Below are 17,216 nucleotides of genomic sequence, written 5' to 3'. Positions count from 1 at the left end.
TCTAGACATAACTAATTACAAGTTCCTTGGATGGTGTCATTTAAAGGGTATCCTCCTTGTGCCTTTCATGGCAGATATATCTATGGGGGAGTCTGTCTACCCACATGCTCTTTCTCTGGGAACAAACTTCACCCACAATTCTCGCTGAAGGGATGGACCTTGATGGTCATGCTTCTGTCACATGATATTCACATCCCCTCAGCCATATGGGACATGTGGCCCAACCTCAGCCAATCAGATTATTTTCATAGGGTTTTGGAATTGGAACCTGAGACACTGAGCTAGTTGATTGCAGAAAGCAGAATGGGAAAGTCAGGTTTTCAGGCTGAGGCTCCCATCTGAGCCATATATAAGGTGACCGCATTAGGAGGGAGGGAGGGAAAAGAGGAGAGACCAGCTGTGTCAGTCCTGACAGCTTCTTATACCCACAATATGCAACTTCAGAGAGAACTTTAAACCTCCTCTTTTTATTGAAAGTTGTCGGGGTTGCAACCCCTTGCAACTCTAACCATAACCTATTTCTTCTCTTTAACTCTGTCTAACAACCTGATCCCAAAGCCCCAGTGTGATAGTGAAGGAAAGATATGATGGGTGCATGGCAATGAGGTTTAGGAAGAGAGGAAGCAAGGAACACCAGTGAACTGGGGATGGAAGGAAAGCCCAGATGGATGTAAAGACTGAACTGGCAGAAATCAATGCAGGGAGGTAGAGAAGGAAAAAGGGATGGGGATAAAGAGAAACAGAGAGCCAGCAAACTGTTACAGAGCACTGTCTATGCATAAAGTACTGCAGCAGGCCCCAAATGTATCTTTACAAAAATGAATGAATGAACAAATGAATGGATCTTCCCATTCCTGTTTGCAAGAAGTGTTGAGTCTGAAAATGGGGTTTAGTGGGTAGATGGCAGGCTCTGATGGTAGTCAGAGTCGTCAGACACACCCCTGTATTTATACTCACTCGTGAGCATGTTGCATGGCCCTCTGGAATTCAGCTCCCACCCTCTCCATGCCTCCCTCACCACACTGAGGAATCGCCACCAAACACTTCCAAAACATCACTCAACCCATGAAAAAATATATGTCAGGAATAATCATAACAATGACAATAACCCTCACATAGGTTCTATGTAAGGTTGATAAAATATTCTTATACACGTTTTGGATCTTATAACAAATCTTTGAGATTATTGGGACAGATATTGCTTTATGCCAGTTTGGTGAGGAGGAATCCATGAGTTCAAGAGAGGCCAGGTAGCTTATCCAAGGTCAGCAGTCTGGTAACATATGGGTCAAGGGCTCCCAAGCTAAGGCTATGTCTTCAAGGTCTGTGCTTTCTCTAACACTCTGGACACAGGTCAAAAGGGGTGCTGGGAAGAGAAGTCAAAACACATAAACTAGAAGTGCCTTCGCTGGGGGAAATGCCCTCATCACAAGAGGAAACGATCCCCCAAGAAGGGGGAAAGAAGGGTGTAGCTTTCCAGAGTCATGAGAACACTTCTCAATGAGCAGGGGTTTTAGAAACCTGGCACAAACCTTAGCCACCAAAGGGGACTTTTCCCTTTTTCCCAAAAATCTGAGTCAGTTGCTTAGTTTCAAAACTCACTCACTTCTATGATGACCTCCGCAACATATGCACAAGCTATGAAGACAGCCAGCAGACACAGTAGCTTTCCCTCCATTTTACAAATGGAAAACAAAGCCAGAGAGAAGTGACCCACTCATTGTCACTCCTTTTTACAAACCAGCCGGCGCCTCCCTAGTCTCTTCACTGCTGCCTGCACCTCCTGGTTCCTCAGGGTGTAGATCATGGGGTTGAGCATGGGGGTCATGACCGTGTGGCTGATGGACACAGCCTTGTCCATGGAGAAGGGGGTGAAGGGCCGGGCATAGAGGTAAATGCTTGGAATGAAAACCATAGACACCACGACAATGTGGGTGGTGCAAGTGGAAGCTGCCTTCCTCCTCGCCTGCCCAGAGTGGGACCTCAGCATCACCAGGATGACTGAGTAGGAGGTCAGGAGGAGAAAGAACCAGATGACATCCAGCAGCCCACTGTTGGAGATCATGAGGAACTCCAGGAGGGTGGTGTCAGTGCAGGCAAGTCTCAGCACTTGTGGGACATCACAGTAGAAGTTATCCAGGATGTTGGGGCCACAGAAGGGCAATGGGAGCATCAGAGCCAGTTGGGCAATGGAATGGACGAATCCTCCTATCCAGCTAGCCACCACAAGTCCCACACAGAGCTGTGTGTTCATGATGGTCACATAGTGGAGGGGTCGGGAGATGGCAACAAGGCGGTCATAGGCCATGACTGAGAGGAAGAAGACCATGGCGCCTCCCAGAAAGTGGAAGAAGAAGATCTGGGCCATGCAGCCCTGGTAGGAGATGGTCTTCTTCTCAGAGAGGAAGTCCACCAGCATCTTTGGGGCAGTGACAGAGGAGAAACAGAGGTCTAAGACAGCCAGATTTCGGAGCAGAAAGTACATGGGTGTGTGGAGCCGTGTGTCTGAGGTCACCGTGACCATGATGAGGAGGTTTCCCACGACAGTGGTGGTGTAGACAATCAGGAATACCAGAAACAGGAAAAGCTGGAGCTCTCGAGTCTGTGAGAGTCCCAGGAAGACAAATTCTGATACCCACGTGAGGTTCCCTTGTTCCATGGCAATTTTCTCCATACACCTAAAGAAAAGGAACCACAGGAACCACAGGAACCACAGGATGCATGAAGTTACCACTTGTCTATTTAGTGCTCTGGAGCTCAGAACTGAGTTGTCCAGGTCTATATGATGGGCATCGTATGTGTAGCCCATATCACTAGGTGCTGATGAAATGGGCTTATCTCTAGAGAGTTTACAGGTTGGTGCTGTAATATACATTCATAAGATATCTTAACGCCATCCAGAGACATATCAACCTGCCTTTCAAAGACAGTGGTAGGGAGACAGTTGGAGTCCAACAGAATATCAGTCAAATATCAAGTTTTCCATTTCCTTAAGATTTGACTTTGATTAAGTTTACTTAATCTCTCTGGGTCTATCTGATTATCTGAAAGTTAGGAATAAAAATACTTTATGGCCTCTTCAGATGGCTGAAGTAGAATGATACATACAAAGTTTCTAGAATAGTGCCTGGAAATAAATGGTAATCACTCTCTGTGTAGCCTCCTCCTCTAAAGACACCCTTCCTTCTTCCCAAAGACATTTTTCTTTAGTCACTTTTCACACAATATTGACCACATCATCATGTTAATGAACTTTTTATATTGTCTGTTTTTCCTCCACAATTCAACCATGTCATCTTACAGACAGATGGTCTCAATTTCACAATATATTTGTGTCCCTCAGTCCCCATCCACGCTCACAGTCGGTACTTAATAAGTGCCAGATGTTGCCTGCTGGGTGGGTGAGTAGGGTATGCAGGTTTGTGCAGAGGAGCCCATGGAAGAGCCCATGGAGACATGATTGAACACCTGGGATATCTGGTCTCCCCCACCCCCTAGCATAGGTGTTCCCTTACTTGGTGAGGCTCCCCAGAACATATGTGGACACAAGAGGCAGAGGGATAAGGGACTTTCATGACATCAAGTAATAGGTGACGGATATATTGTTTGAAGAAGACTCCGCTCTTCTGAAAGGACAGCAATTTCAGAAGAGGGTACTGAATCCAGAGGTAGAGGAGAAAGGAAAATATTACAGGAAAAGAAATGGAAATCGATGAAGAATTAAGGGTAGATGAAGAGGAAGGGCAAGGGGAGGAACAGAGCAGGTGAAGGAAGGGGAAATAGGAAGGCAGTGGGCCGGGGAGGGAACGGGGCCAAAGCTGGAGAAGGTGATGGAGGTGGAGAGGTCAACGGAAACAGGGTTAGGGGGGCCTCAGTCTCCCATCCTCTCTCACCTGCCTGTGCAATCCAGTATCTATTAGAGAGCTTTCTCTTTGAATTGCTCACGCCCATTTGCTTTCCCTCAAGTCCACCTTCCGCACAGTACCGCTCACTAGCATTCCTTAGGAGCCACATTGAATACTTTTTGTAGATCATGTCAGAGGGGAAATACATACCTGCATATGCACACACACCATCCACTCAGCATGTCATACGAGCTGTCGAAATGAAGCCTCCTTCTGCCTTCCTAATCAGTATCTCTGCATCTGATGAACCACTGTCTCTAATGGATTGTAGTTTCTCAAACATGCCACGTATTTGCTTATTTCCATGTTTGTTTCCTAGAATCTTGTTTCCCACCTTCTCAGCCTTAGAAACTACCCACTCAGACATCACCTTCTCTGCCACTTATTTCACCAACTCTCTCCTGCAGAACTACTATTTCTCAGCTTCTTATAATATTTTTTAAAATACCTCGGTCATAGGTTTATCATCACTCATTTGTTCCATCTTCTGTCAACCAAGTATATTATAATTTCAATATCTCAGTAACCCTAGAACTTGGAACAACAACTCTGATATGGCACATGCTCAATAAATGTTGTCAAATTAATGTCTCAAGTAGGCAACTGATTATGTGGAGAAGTTTTGAGTGATTTTACTTATCCCCTGCCTGTACCTCCTAAGGCCCCCTCTACGCCCAGTTGCTAAATTGACTAGGTTTTACATGCAACCCGAAGCCACTGTTTTAACAGCACATTCCCCCTGAATTACTTCCTGAGGCTCTCCTCACGCTTTAGACTTAGCTACCTTCAAGTCTATGTCACCTGTTTATTCTGCCCACCCTCTAGCAGGTGTTTTCAAGAACCCAACTACTGCTGACCTATTGGTAGGTGAGGAAACCCTCAGTCTCTCACCTTTCCTCAGCCCAGAATGGGAGAAGAGAGTTCAGGTTTTACATCTTTCTGGGGGGGTTCTTTCCATGTCCCTTTGCAGCTTCCTGGTGCCAGCCCATACCCCCATGCACACTCATGGGTGTGACCCTGGGGAAGAGGGCATAATCTCAGGGAGAAACTATTGGGCTCAGGAAGTAGAGCTGGAATGATTCCCACTGGGGACAAGGGAGCAATGGGAGTTGTTAAAAAGTTGCTAAGTCTCTCAAAAACACTAGTTGAGAGGTCTGCCTTGAGGGCAAAACAAAAACAAAAACAAAAACCCTACCAAAGACATTGAAAATTGTAGAGATTCATGAAATATAGAATTAGGAGGACAGAGTCTCTGCAAAAGAATTAACATGTCTGAGACTTTTGGAAGGACCCATTTCATAGAGCAGTGGTTCACACACTCAAGCATGCATTAGAATCACCTGCAGGGTGCACTGAAACTCAGCCCGCACAGAGTGTCTGATTGAGTAGGTCTTGTGGGCGCCTGAGAACTGGCATTTCTGACAAGCTTTCAGATGATTCTGATGCTGCTTCTCTGGGGCCGCAGTCTGAGAACGACTTACCTCAGGTTTGTCAGCACATGGACAGTTCTCCCTCACAGCATCACCAACACGACCAGTTTGATATATTAAAAAAAAATTTATTTGATATTTATCTTAAAAATAATTTTAATTGATCTTAACTTGGGCAATTCATAGGTGGAAAAATGTTTGTATACCACCTTGGAAACTGAAACCCTGTAAACTTTGTGGGGTTCTTTTTGCCAACCAGACCACAAAGTTGATTCCCCATCCATATCCAATTCTATTGGGCCTTCTATAAAATTCTAGTACTCTTTATTACTCAGTAAGATCTTTCCTTTCATACAAGGACTAGTACAGGAAGTGCATATATTTTCTTATTATGACGAACTGGTCAGAATTGGAATTGCCTGGCTTCCTAAATTTGGTGCACTATGGAAACTTTGATTTCTTAGATAGAATCTCTCTGTTCCACATGAAGTTTCCAAGTTGGTCTGAGTTCTTTCAGTACAAATATTTATACTTAATAAAATGAAGTCCCTCTAGCATATAGAAACACTATGCAAAGCTTTGGTTTCTTCCAACATACAAGAGCTATAAACTTAAAAAGCTATTTCTTCCCAAAATTTAGAGCTATACTCCATTTTAAAATCCAGCTGCTTGTAAAAATAGCCTGTGTTAATGCTGGAAAAGGGAATAGCCTTTATCAATCTCACTAACTATCAGATGTCACTAACTATAAGATAATTCACAGTAACTAATTAAATTACCTAGATTAAATCCTTATGATTCTGATTTACCTCTCAGTGAGAAAGCCCATGTATGTTCTAGTTTATATATTTCTCCTCTCAAGGCACATAAATGTCTGTAAAATGTCTCCTAAACCACATGTCAACCCCAAAGTTGATTCCTCCGTGTGAGATTATGGATGATTTATCTGTTTTAAAATTGATTACACTGTGGCTTATTGCTTTGGAGTTTTGTAGCTGGCCTATTTTGAAAATTCGGTAAATGTTTGTTAGCACAAGTGGAAGTTATCCTTGAAGAGCAGGAGAGCACAGAGAGCATGTCTGGGTCCACCTCTCTGCCCAGTGCTGGGGACACAAATATAAGGCATACAGTTTGCTTTCAACGAACTCACAGTCAAGTGGGGAAAACAGGCTCAGAAACACATAAATGCACTCACGTCAAGGAGGAAACAGCTCTATCAAGGAAGGACTCAAAGGTTAAAGGACTGAGCACCTAGCCATGCCTGGGAGAGAAGGGAAAGCTTCCCAGAGGAGGGGACATTTGAACAAAGGGACGGTTCATGCATGTAGGCAGAAGTGTGTTTCTGGCAGGAAGAACAGAGGCCCAGGGATGAAATGGCACAGCATCTACTCCAGGAACCCCGAGCACCTCAGCAAGGCCAGAGCACAGGGCAAGTGGTGGGGGATGAGGGAGGAGAGGAGGCAGGGATCAGACTCTGGAGAGCTTGGAAGAACCAGGTTAATGAATTTAGATTTATCTAACAGGACATGAGAAGCCAGTGGAGAGCATGATGCAGGAGAGTGACCTACAGATGAAGGCCTCCACAGCCACAGGGGGAAGGAGATGAGAGGGTGGATGGAACAGACATGGGGGAGCTGTTCCTCCATTTCTTCACACCCCATCTTGTTTCAGCAAAGACTTAACCAGGGCAGTAAGGGCCTGTAACTTTGCCTGTGTCCTCGACTCATCCCATCCCAGCTTCAAAACACTTAAAGATGTGAGGAGAGTGAAGGGAAGAGAGGATAAAGGAAAGGAGATGGGAGATATGAAAAGAAGGAGGAGGGGGCATCTGGGTGACTTTGGCTCATCTCATGATCTTGTGGTTGGTGAGTTCAAGCCCCGCATTGGTCTCTGTGCTGACAGCTCAGAGCCTGGAGCCTGCTTTGGATTCTGTGTCTCCCTCTTTCTCTGACCCTCTCCCACTGCACTCTGTCTCTCCCTCAAACATAAATAAACATTAAAAAAATTTTTTAATTAAAAAAATTAAAAAAAACAAAAACAAAAGAAAAGGAGGAGAGAAAAAGGTGATTCAGAAAAATCAGGGAGTCAAAGCCAACGAGCCAGGTGGGGCCATGGCCCAATGATATCAAGACACCACCTGAGTGACTCTGTGATGCTCTTGGCCTTTCCCTCATGAGCCAAGATGGACTCCATGGCTTCAATAATCATGTGTGTCCTCACACACTCTCATTCAAAGGCTAGAGGGAAGCAAAGGGGTGTGGGACAGTTTATTTTTCCTCCTACATCTCTGGCCTTTAATCATGGAGGAAAAATCTTTCCCAAAAGCTCTCTGGAAAACACACTTTTTGTAGTATTTGTCATTCCTGGATCACATGAACATGTGAGCGCTCCTAGCTTTAAAGTGTTCTGGCAAAGTGAACACCTATGAGAGGGACAACCAAGGGAGAAGTGGCTGGGGATGACTGTTGGGTAGGCACCCAAGAGCAATGTTATATTCATATAAAGCACCTAGGAACAGGAATGAACATAATGGGCCAGAGGCAAAAGGATCTTGACAATGATGCAAAGTCTCTCTTACACAAGAAAATTCGTAATAGCAGAGGTCACAAACTCAGATGTGAGTAATGTACTTGAGAGAGGGATGTCAGGTAGGAATCTTTCTATACTAAGAGGTACTGAGGCTCATCACCCCAGTGCAAAATTCTCGCATCTAAGCCAAAGACAGAAAATCAAGATTTTTTTTCCTTTGGAGAAAAAGCTCTGGAAAAATAGACCTTTATGTGTTGTCACTTGGGGGTTCTTCAGGGGTTCTACCTGAACCCCTGAAGTGAAATCTACACTATACATAGAGGTACCAATTAGCATTGTATTGCCTTACTCTTAAATGCAGATAATCGAAGATCACCAGGAGTTTAAGGAAGACCACCAACAGAAAGGGCAAACGCAAAATAAATGGAAAAATAAATGAGAAGAAAAAATAAATGGCCTGGGAAGCAGAAGAAAACTTTTTTTAATCTCCAGTTTATATAATTAGCATCCTTTGAGAGAAGCAAGAAGGTAGAGTAGCCATAACATAAGAACAGGATGGCATGGACAAAAGTCACAGAACAAAGAAGAGTTCTTGGAAATTAAAATGTGTTGACAGGAATGAAAACTGTAATAGCAGAATTTGAAAATAGAGTTGAGAAAATCCCTTCTGAATGTAGAATGAAAACATATTTCGAATGGGGTGTCCATAGGATGTGACCCAGTATGGGCTGTCAGAGCCTGGGTGTCCCCTCCTGGGACCTGCCCATTGTGGGTGTTAAAGCAAGGTGAGGAGAACATCACTCAGTGCAAGGAATCAAAGCTTCAAAGGGATGAGGTGTGTGTTCATGCAGGGGTTCAGTCTGACACCAGGACTTGGAGACCAAGCAGGGCGAGGAGGATGTCCACATGGGGGACATTATGAGGTGAGATTTTTGGAGCATGAGTAGTGTAAGAAGCTGACTGAGTTGGGGGGCTGGCCTGCAGTGTGATACCAAAGCCCAAGTGCAGTAAGGAAATGGATCTGGTATGGGCAGTGGGTTGTATAGAGGGAGATAAATTAAATAAATTAATAAATTAAGGATAGAGTGATGGCAGAGTGGGGAACTCCCAGGACTCATCCCTCCAAAGAAACATTGAAAAGATGTATATACCAAAGAATAGAATTGAGAGTCCAGGAATAAATTCATACATTTATAGTCAATTGATTTATTTTTTATTTTTATTTATTTATTTATTTATTTATTTATTTATTTTACAGTCAATTGATTTTCAAAGAACTCTTCAATGGGGGAAAATAGTCTCTTCAATGAATGGCATGAGGACAAGTGGATATCCACACAAAAAAGAATAAAGTTGGATTGCTACCTTATACCATATACAAAAATTAACTCGAGGGGCGCCTGGGTGGCTCAGTAGGTTAAGCGTCTGACTCTTGATTCAGCTCAGGTCATAATCTCACAGTTCATGAGTTCAAGCCCTGCATCAGCTCCCTGCTGACAGTGTGGAGACTGCTTGGGATTCTCTCTCTCCCTCTCTCTCTGCCCCTTTCTGGCTCATGCTCATGCTCCCTCTCTCTCAAAAATAAATGAATAAACTTAAAAAAAAATCAAAAAAGACCTAAATATAAGAGCTAAAGTTATAAAGCTCTTAGAAAACTAGAGTAAATCTTCATGACCCTGGCTAAATCAGTGAGCACTCCCAGCACCCAGATAGTGACCCGTAAACACCATTCTTCACCAAAATTGCTTTTGGCAGGACTGTTTAGAGAAATACTTGATTCCAGAGCCAGAACAGGAAAATATAAGATAAGCATGTGCATGACACTGTGCCAGAAAGTAAGGATGTGCTTGAAAAAGCACCTTGAAGAGACTCCAACTGGCCAACTCTGGGACAAATTAGTAACAGATTATAACTCAATTGATTAAAAAAAAGGAAAATACAAGTCCACACAGATAGAAATAAACAAAAGAATAAACTGCAAGTTTGATAAAGAACCAGATATTGACATAGTCTCAAAGTACCTCCTCACAAAATATTTACTATTTTTCAAGAGAAAATGATAACAAAGATGAGAATCCTAACAAACACCTCCTCAGTCAAGTAATCGAAGTGATAGGGCATTAGTAATGAGACAAAGCAACATCAATCGCACCTCATAACATGCAATAAGAACACACAGCATGGCTTCTGGGATGTCCTTGAAAGAGTGACCAAAATGCATCACCTGAAGCTAATCACCCGAAATATCAGCCAAATCCAAATTAAAGGACATTCTACAGAATCACTGGCCTGTAATCTTTGAAAGTGCCAAGATAACCAAATTCAAGAAGCTCTTCCAGATTCGAGATGTCTAAAAAGACACAACAACTAAATGCAACATGTGATTTGGATCCAGCTTCTCTTTCTAGATGACTTTACTGTGATATTTGGCAAAACTGGAATAGAGGCTGAAAACTGGATTCTAGCAACATATTGTTACTGCAACAGTGTTGATGACTGTGTGGCAGTATCATAGGAAAACATCTTTGCAGAAAATGCATGTTCAAGTATTAAGGAATGGTGAGCATCAGATCGGCTACCGATCCTCAAGCTTTCAGGAAAAAACAGTCCTTCTACTACACTTGCAACTTTTCTATAAATCTCAGATTTTTCAAGAAGTTAAAATTTGTTTAAGTTAAGATAAAAGAAATATGTAGAATATCTTTCTGTCCTCTGGGTAAGAAGCAATTTTTTTTTTTAAATTAGAGATCAATGAGTTCATATTGAAATGAAAGACTAATATATCCAACTACAGTAAAATTAACACCACAGACAGAGACAAATCACAAACTGGGAGAAGGTATTGTATATAACATAACCAACAATTGATCAGTAATCAAATTATGTGAGAATTCCCACATTCACTAGAAAAAGTTAAGAGAAAAATTAACGAAAGGCATTCACAGGAAAAGTGAAAGCAATAAAAACATGGAAAGAACCATTAGGGAGGAGAGAAATGCAAATGATTACAGACTACAGAGAAAATATTTTTTACCCATGAAACTGGCAAAAATTAAGATGTTTCAGAATATCAACTGCTAGAAGGATGTGAATTGGTGGGAACACTTAGACACCGCTTATGGACGTGTAATTTGGTACAACAGTTTTGGAAAACAATTTGGCACCGTTTTGTAAAGTTTTGTTTTTGAAGATCTTAAAACCTAGCATTTCCATCTCTCTCTCTCTCTCTCTCTCTCTTTCACTCTCCTTTTATAGAAAGAGCAAGAGTGGGGGCGCCTGGGTGGCGCAGTCGGTTAAGCGTCCGACTTCAGCCAGGTCACGATCTCGCGGTCTGTGAGTTCGAGCCCCGCGTCGGGCTCTGGGCTGATGGCTCGGAGCCTGGAGCCTGTTTCCGATTCTGGGTCTCCCTCTCTCTCTCTGCCCCTCCCCCGTTCATGCTCTGTCTCTCTCTGTCCCAAAAATAAATAAAAAACGTTGAAAAAAAAATTAAAAAAAAAAAAAAAGAGCAAGAGTGGAGGAGAGGGGCAGAGGAAGAGAAAGAATCCTAAGCAGGCTCCACACTCAACTCAGGGCCCAACACAGGGCCTGATCCCAGAACCCTGGGATCATGACCTGAGCCAAAATCTAAAGTCAGGACGCTCAACCGACTGAGCCACCCAGGCGTCCCAGCAATTCTATCTCAAGGTATAGCCCATAGCTCCTCAACATGGCAACTGGAGACAAATAAGGCAATATTCAAAATAGCACTGTTTTCAATAGCAAAACAAACAAACAAACAAACCTGGAAACAACCCAAATAAGCTTAAAAATATAATGTTGAGTGGAAAAAGAAGTAAATCCAAGAATATTATGTCCAGTAGGATATTTTCAGAAAGCTCAAAATAAAACAAAACAGAATCAGTATATTTACTGATTATGTAAAAACGTGATAAAAGTGTTTTTGTAAGCAATAGGATGGCAAATGCAAAATTCAAGAAAACAGTTTCACTGGGGAGGAGAGAGTGAATGTGAGGCAGAGGACCCTGTGGGTAGGTATAAGTTACTGGTAACTTCTATTTCTTAAATCAAGTAGTCTTTCTAGGAGCTCTCATAATGCTATAATGTTCTAGAACTTACATGTATTTTACACATAATCCTTTGTTTGTAACAATCATTATTCTACACTGAAAATGTAATGCAGAAATAATCTGGACATTCATGATATTTTCAAATTTGAAAATAAAATAAAATCATCAAAAAAAGACTGGAAGAAAAAATATTTACATGGTTTCCCCAATGTTTTCTCACATGATTTTTTATTTGATTCTTATAATAAATTTGGGAGGTTTGGAGGTCAGATAATAATTTAAGCAAATTTATTGAAGAAGAAGTCACGAGGCCAAGAGAGGTCAAGTGGTTCATCCCAGGTCATCATCAGTTTGGTAAGTTATGGGTTAGAGATTTTCATTTAAAGCTTAACCTCTAAGTCTTGTGCTATTTCCACCAATCCAGACTCACACCAAAACAGAGTATTGGAAAAAGGGGTCAAAATAAAGAAAATACAATGCTCTTATGGAGAAATGGTGTCATAATAACAGGAAACTGTCCACCAAGAAGGCAGAAATGTGTGAGAGTGTGGCTTTCCAGAACGTTCCTATGAGAATATATCTTACTGTCATAGAAGAGTTCAAATCATCCATCACAAATAAAAATAAGAATATTTCCTTGAAGACATGCCCCTGAATTTATGCTCACTCTCTGTTCTCTGTTTCATTCATGGGCATGCTGCATGGCCCTCCGAAGTTCAGCTCCCACCCTCTCCATGCCTCCCTCACCACACTGAGGAATCACCACCAAACACTTCCAAAACACCGCTCAACCCATGAAAAAATATGTCAGGAATAATCATAACAATGACAATAACCCTCACATAGGTTCTATGTAAGGTTGATAAAATATTCTTATACACGTTTTGGATCTTATAACGAATCTGTGAGATTATTGGAACAGATATTGCTTTATGCCAGTTTGGTGAGGAGGAATCCATGAGTTCAAGAGAGGCCAGGTAGCTTATCCAAGGTCAGCAGTCTGGTAACATATGGGTCAAGGGCTCCCAAGCTAAGGCTATGTCTTCAAGGTCTGTGCTTTCTCTAACACTCTGGACACAGGTCAAAAGGGGTGCTGGGAAGAGAAGTCAAAACACATAAACTAGAAGTGCCTTCGCTGGGGGAAATGCCCTCATCACAAGAGGAAACGATCCCCCAAGAAGGGGGAAAGAAGGGTGTAGCTTTCCAGAGTCATGAGAACACTTCTCAATGAGCAGGGGTTTTAGAAACCTGGCACAAACCTTAGCCACCAAAGGGGACTTTTCCCTTTTTCCCAAAAATCTGAGTCAGTTGCTTAGTTTCAAAACTCACTCACTTCTATGATGACCTCCACAACATATGCACAAGCTATGAAGACAGCCAGCAGACACAGTAGCTTTCCCTCCATTTTACAAATGGAAAACAAAGCCAGAGAGAAGTGACCCACTCATTGTCACTCCCTTTTACAAACCAGCCGGCGCCTCCCTAGTCTCTTCACTGCTGCCTGCACCTCCTGGTTCCTCAGGGTGTAGATCATGGGGTTGAGCATGGGGGTCATGACCGTGTGGCTGATGGACACAGCCTTGTCCATGGAGAAGGGGGTGAAGGGCCTGGCATAGAGGTAAATGCTTGGAATGAAAACCATAGACACCACGACAATGTGGGTGGTGCAAGTGGAAGCTGCCTTCCTCCTCGCCTGCCCAGAGTGGGACCTCAGCATCACCAGGATGACTGAGTAAGAGGTCAGGAGGAGAAAGAACCAGATGACATCCAGCAGCCCACTGTTGGAGATCATGAGGAACTCCAGGAGGGTGGTGTCAGTGCAAGCAAGTCTCAGCACTTGTGGGACATCACAGTAGAAGTTATCCAGGATGTTGGGGCCACAGAAGGGCAATGGGAGCATCAGAGCCAGTTGGGCAATGGAATGGACGAAACCTACCATCCAGGCTGTCACCACTAGTGCCACACAGAGCTGTGTGTTCATGATGGTCACATAGTGGAGGGGTCGGGAGATGGCAACAAGGCGGTCATAGGCCATGACTGAGAGGAAGAAGACCATGGCGCCTCCCAGAAAGTGGAAGAAGAAGATCTGGGCCATGCAGCCCTGGTAGGAGATGGTCTTCTTCTCAGAGAGGAAGTCCACCAGCATCTTTGGGGCAGTGACAGAGGAGAAACAGAGGTCTAAGACAGCCAGATTTCGGAGCAGAAAGTACATGGGTGTGTGGAGCCGTGTGTCTGAGGTCACCGTGACCATGATGAGGAGGTTTCCCACGACAGTGGTGGTGTAGACAATCAGGAATACCAGAAACAGGAAAAGCTGGAGCTCTCGAGTCTGTGAGAACCCCAGGAAGACAAATTCTGATACCCACGTGAGATTCCCTGGTTCCATGGCATCTCATCCATACACCTAAGGAAAATGAACCATAGGTATACATGCATGAAGTCACTTTTAGTGCTCAGGGCTCAGAGTTGTCCAGCTCCAGATGATGGAGCCTCATGTGTAGACCATATCACTAGGTGCTGATGAAATTGGCTTGTCTGTGGAGAGTTTACAAGTTGGTGCTGTCATATGCATTCGTGACATATCTTTAAAGACATCCAGACACATATGCAACCTGCCTTTCAAAGATTCCATGTGATACAATTGTAGAGAGATAGGTGGAGTCCAACAGAACATCAGTAAAATTTCAGGGCTTCTGCCTCCTTGAGATTTGACCTTGATTAAGCTACTTCATCTCTCTGGGTCTCAGTTTCCATATCTGCAATATAGGAATTAAAACATCATCTTTATAGAATTGTCTAGGGGATTAAATAAAATAACACATGAAGTTCCTGGAACAGTGCTGGAAATAAATCACTCTGGCAATCACTCTTTTCTGGGTAGTTTCCTCCTCTAAATACATCCTCCCTTCTGCCAGTGTCAATACATTTTTCTAGCAATCATTTTTCATGCAACATTTAACCCATCCTCATTTTAATGGACTGTTCCTGTGTCCATGTTTTTCCTCTGTAATTTAACTGAAAACTCCCAGAGGCAGAAACACAGATCTTTATTTCTGCCCCACAGTGCCCATCTTGGTGGACAGTCAACACTCCAAAAGCATGTGGTGTGGACTAGTGGGTGGGAGAGGAGCTATGGGGTATAGCCCCTTACCCAGTGAGGCCAGGGAAGTGATGGAGTGTGTGCTGAGACAAGAAAGAGTCCAGAGAGAGAGAGAGAGAGAGAGAGAGAGAGAGAGAGAGACTCTCTTGGGGCGCCTGGGTGGTTCAGTCAGTTAAGTGTCTGACTCTTGATTTTGGCTCAAGTCATGATCTCACCATCGTGAGAAACACTTATAGTTTGGAGCCTGCTTGGGATTCTCTGTCTCCCTCTCTCTCTGCCCCTTCCCTGCTCGCTCAGGTGCCTGTGTGTACTAAATAAATAAATAAATAAACATTAAAAAAAGAATGCATTAAAAATTAGATGATGAATATAGTATGATGGGGACTCAAGGAGATCTTCTGAAAGGAATAAGAAGTTTAGAAGATGTTACTGAATACAAGGGTAGAAGACAAAGGAAGATGTTGAAATAAGAGCAATGGAAATAGACAAAGGAATCAAGGCAGGAGATGAAGAGAAAGGAGAGGGAGGAACAGAGCAGGTGAAGGAAGGGGAAATGGGGAGGTGGTGGGCAACGGAGGGGGCAGGGAATGGTGTCAAAGGTGGAGAAGAAGGTGGAAGGAAAGAGATGGAGGGGCACAAGGTTAGGGGTGGGTGGCCTCCCCACTCCTGCCCTGTCTCAGTCCTGTTGTCTCTCACATGCCTATTGAGATCCATTATGTATTAAAGGTCATTTTAATCTCATCCTTCTGCTTCCATTTGCTTCCACTGCAGTCTGGTTCTATAAGACAGTCAATGAGACCTTTCTAAACTCATGTCTGATCACATTTCTCTCCCATTATAATCTTTAATGACTGCCTAGAGCTCACAGCTTAAAACTCCAGCTCTTAGAAGCTGCCTCACAGGTTTTGTGGATTTATACAGAGTTGACAGAAGTGCCTGCAACTCCCTATCGGCATGTCACACAGGCTATGAAATGTAGCCTTCATCTGCCTTTGTAATCAATACCCCTGTTACCCAGGAACAGAATGCCATTCAAGAAATTCATAGCTTCTCACATGTGCCATATGCTCAGTTATTTCCGTAGCCTTGGTAATGAGTTCTGTTTCCTGAAATATCTTCTACTACCTTCTCAACCTAGAAGGACTCAGATATCACCTTCTTGTGACTCCTCCCCATATCTCTCCCATGCAGAATTAATCCCTTCTTTTTCTGGGTTCCAATAATGTTTTATAAATACCTACATTATAGCATCTTCCACGTTCTTTTCTTGTCCCTCTAAACTAGATTGTAAATTCAGCAAATTAGCTCCAGCACCTCTAACAGCAACCCTGATCTAGCAGTTGCTCAAAACTTATTTGCTAACTTAATGTATGAGTAAGTAAGTATGTGACCTGATTTTATGCAACTAGGTGGGGGATTGTGTGGTGCGCTTCCTCACACTCAGCCCTCAGCACCCTCCATCCCTGCTTGGTTGTTAAAAGCCGAGCTTTCCACATGCAACCTGAGGCATCTGTTTTCAACATCTCAGTTCCCCTGAATAACTTCCCGAGACTCTCCTCATACTTTAGACTTACTACCATCAAGTCTATGTCATTTGACATATTCTCTCCATGTTCCAGTAAGTGATTCTGGGTCCTTCTTGCAGCTGATTTATCTACAGATGAGAAAACCTTGGTCTCTCACCTTCCTTCAGTCCAGAACCGGAGAAAGTCCTCAGGTCTTACATTGTCTTGGAGAGCCTTTTCCTGCAGCGTCAGGTCCCTGGTCACTGCCCACACATCACGTGTGACAGCGGGGGTGACCCTAGGGAAAGAGGGCATATCCTCAGGGAGATGCTATTGGACTGGGCTCTACTCAGGAAGCAGAGCTGGGCTGATTCTAGCCCTATTCCCGCTGAGGCGAGGGAACAATGGGAGTTGTTAAAAAGTTTCTAAATGTCTCAAAAACACTTACTCTCTCAGAGGTCTTCCTTGGGGGCCAAAAGTACCAAGGACATTGAAAATTTTAGAAATTTTCAGGATGTAGGATTTTCAGGCCACTGTCTAAAAGGATGAGAGTCTCTTCCAAAGAAATGGACTCTGGGAGTGTTAGACAAACCCAATTGTTAGACCAATGATTCTTACCCTTAAAAGAATCCCCTGGAGATCATGTGAGAAGATAGATTAGTGTGTCCCCGAGGCCCCAG

The 17,216-nt window shown here is 43.3% G+C and overlaps 2 protein-coding genes across 2 annotated transcripts; both read right to left on the bottom strand.

The window, feature by feature from the left end:
- Nucleotides 1-1,723: 1,723 nt before the first annotated feature.
- On the bottom strand, nt 1,724-2,674 carry LOC109247479 (olfactory receptor 4D2). Its single transcript, XM_019416115.2, has one exon. The coding sequence runs from the start codon at nt 2,672-2,674 to the stop codon at nt 1,724-1,726; it is 951 nt and encodes a 316-aa protein (XP_019271660.2).
- An 8,706-nt stretch (nt 2,675-11,380) lies between these two features.
- LOC109247208 (olfactory receptor 4D2-like) lies at nt 11,381-16,843 on the bottom strand. The gene is made up of 2 exons (XM_019415654.2): nt 16,715-16,843; nt 11,381-14,687 (listed from the first exon to the last, which is right to left on the bottom strand). Exon 2 carries the CDS (start codon nt 14,315-14,317, stop codon nt 13,382-13,384), a length of 936 nt encoding a protein of 311 aa, XP_019271199.2. The 5' UTR covers nt 14,318-14,687; nt 16,715-16,843; the 3' UTR covers nt 11,381-13,381.
- Nucleotides 16,844-17,216: the final 373 nt, after the last annotated feature.

Source organism: Panthera pardus, unplaced genomic scaffold (assembly GCF_024362965.1).
Source record: "Panthera pardus isolate Hobbes unplaced genomic scaffold, ASM2436296v1 HiC_scaffold_3, whole genome shotgun sequence".
In the NCBI taxonomy this organism is placed as follows: Eukaryota; Metazoa; Chordata; class Mammalia; order Carnivora; family Felidae; genus Panthera; species Panthera pardus.
This window is presented reverse-complemented; position numbering and strand designations above follow the sequence as displayed.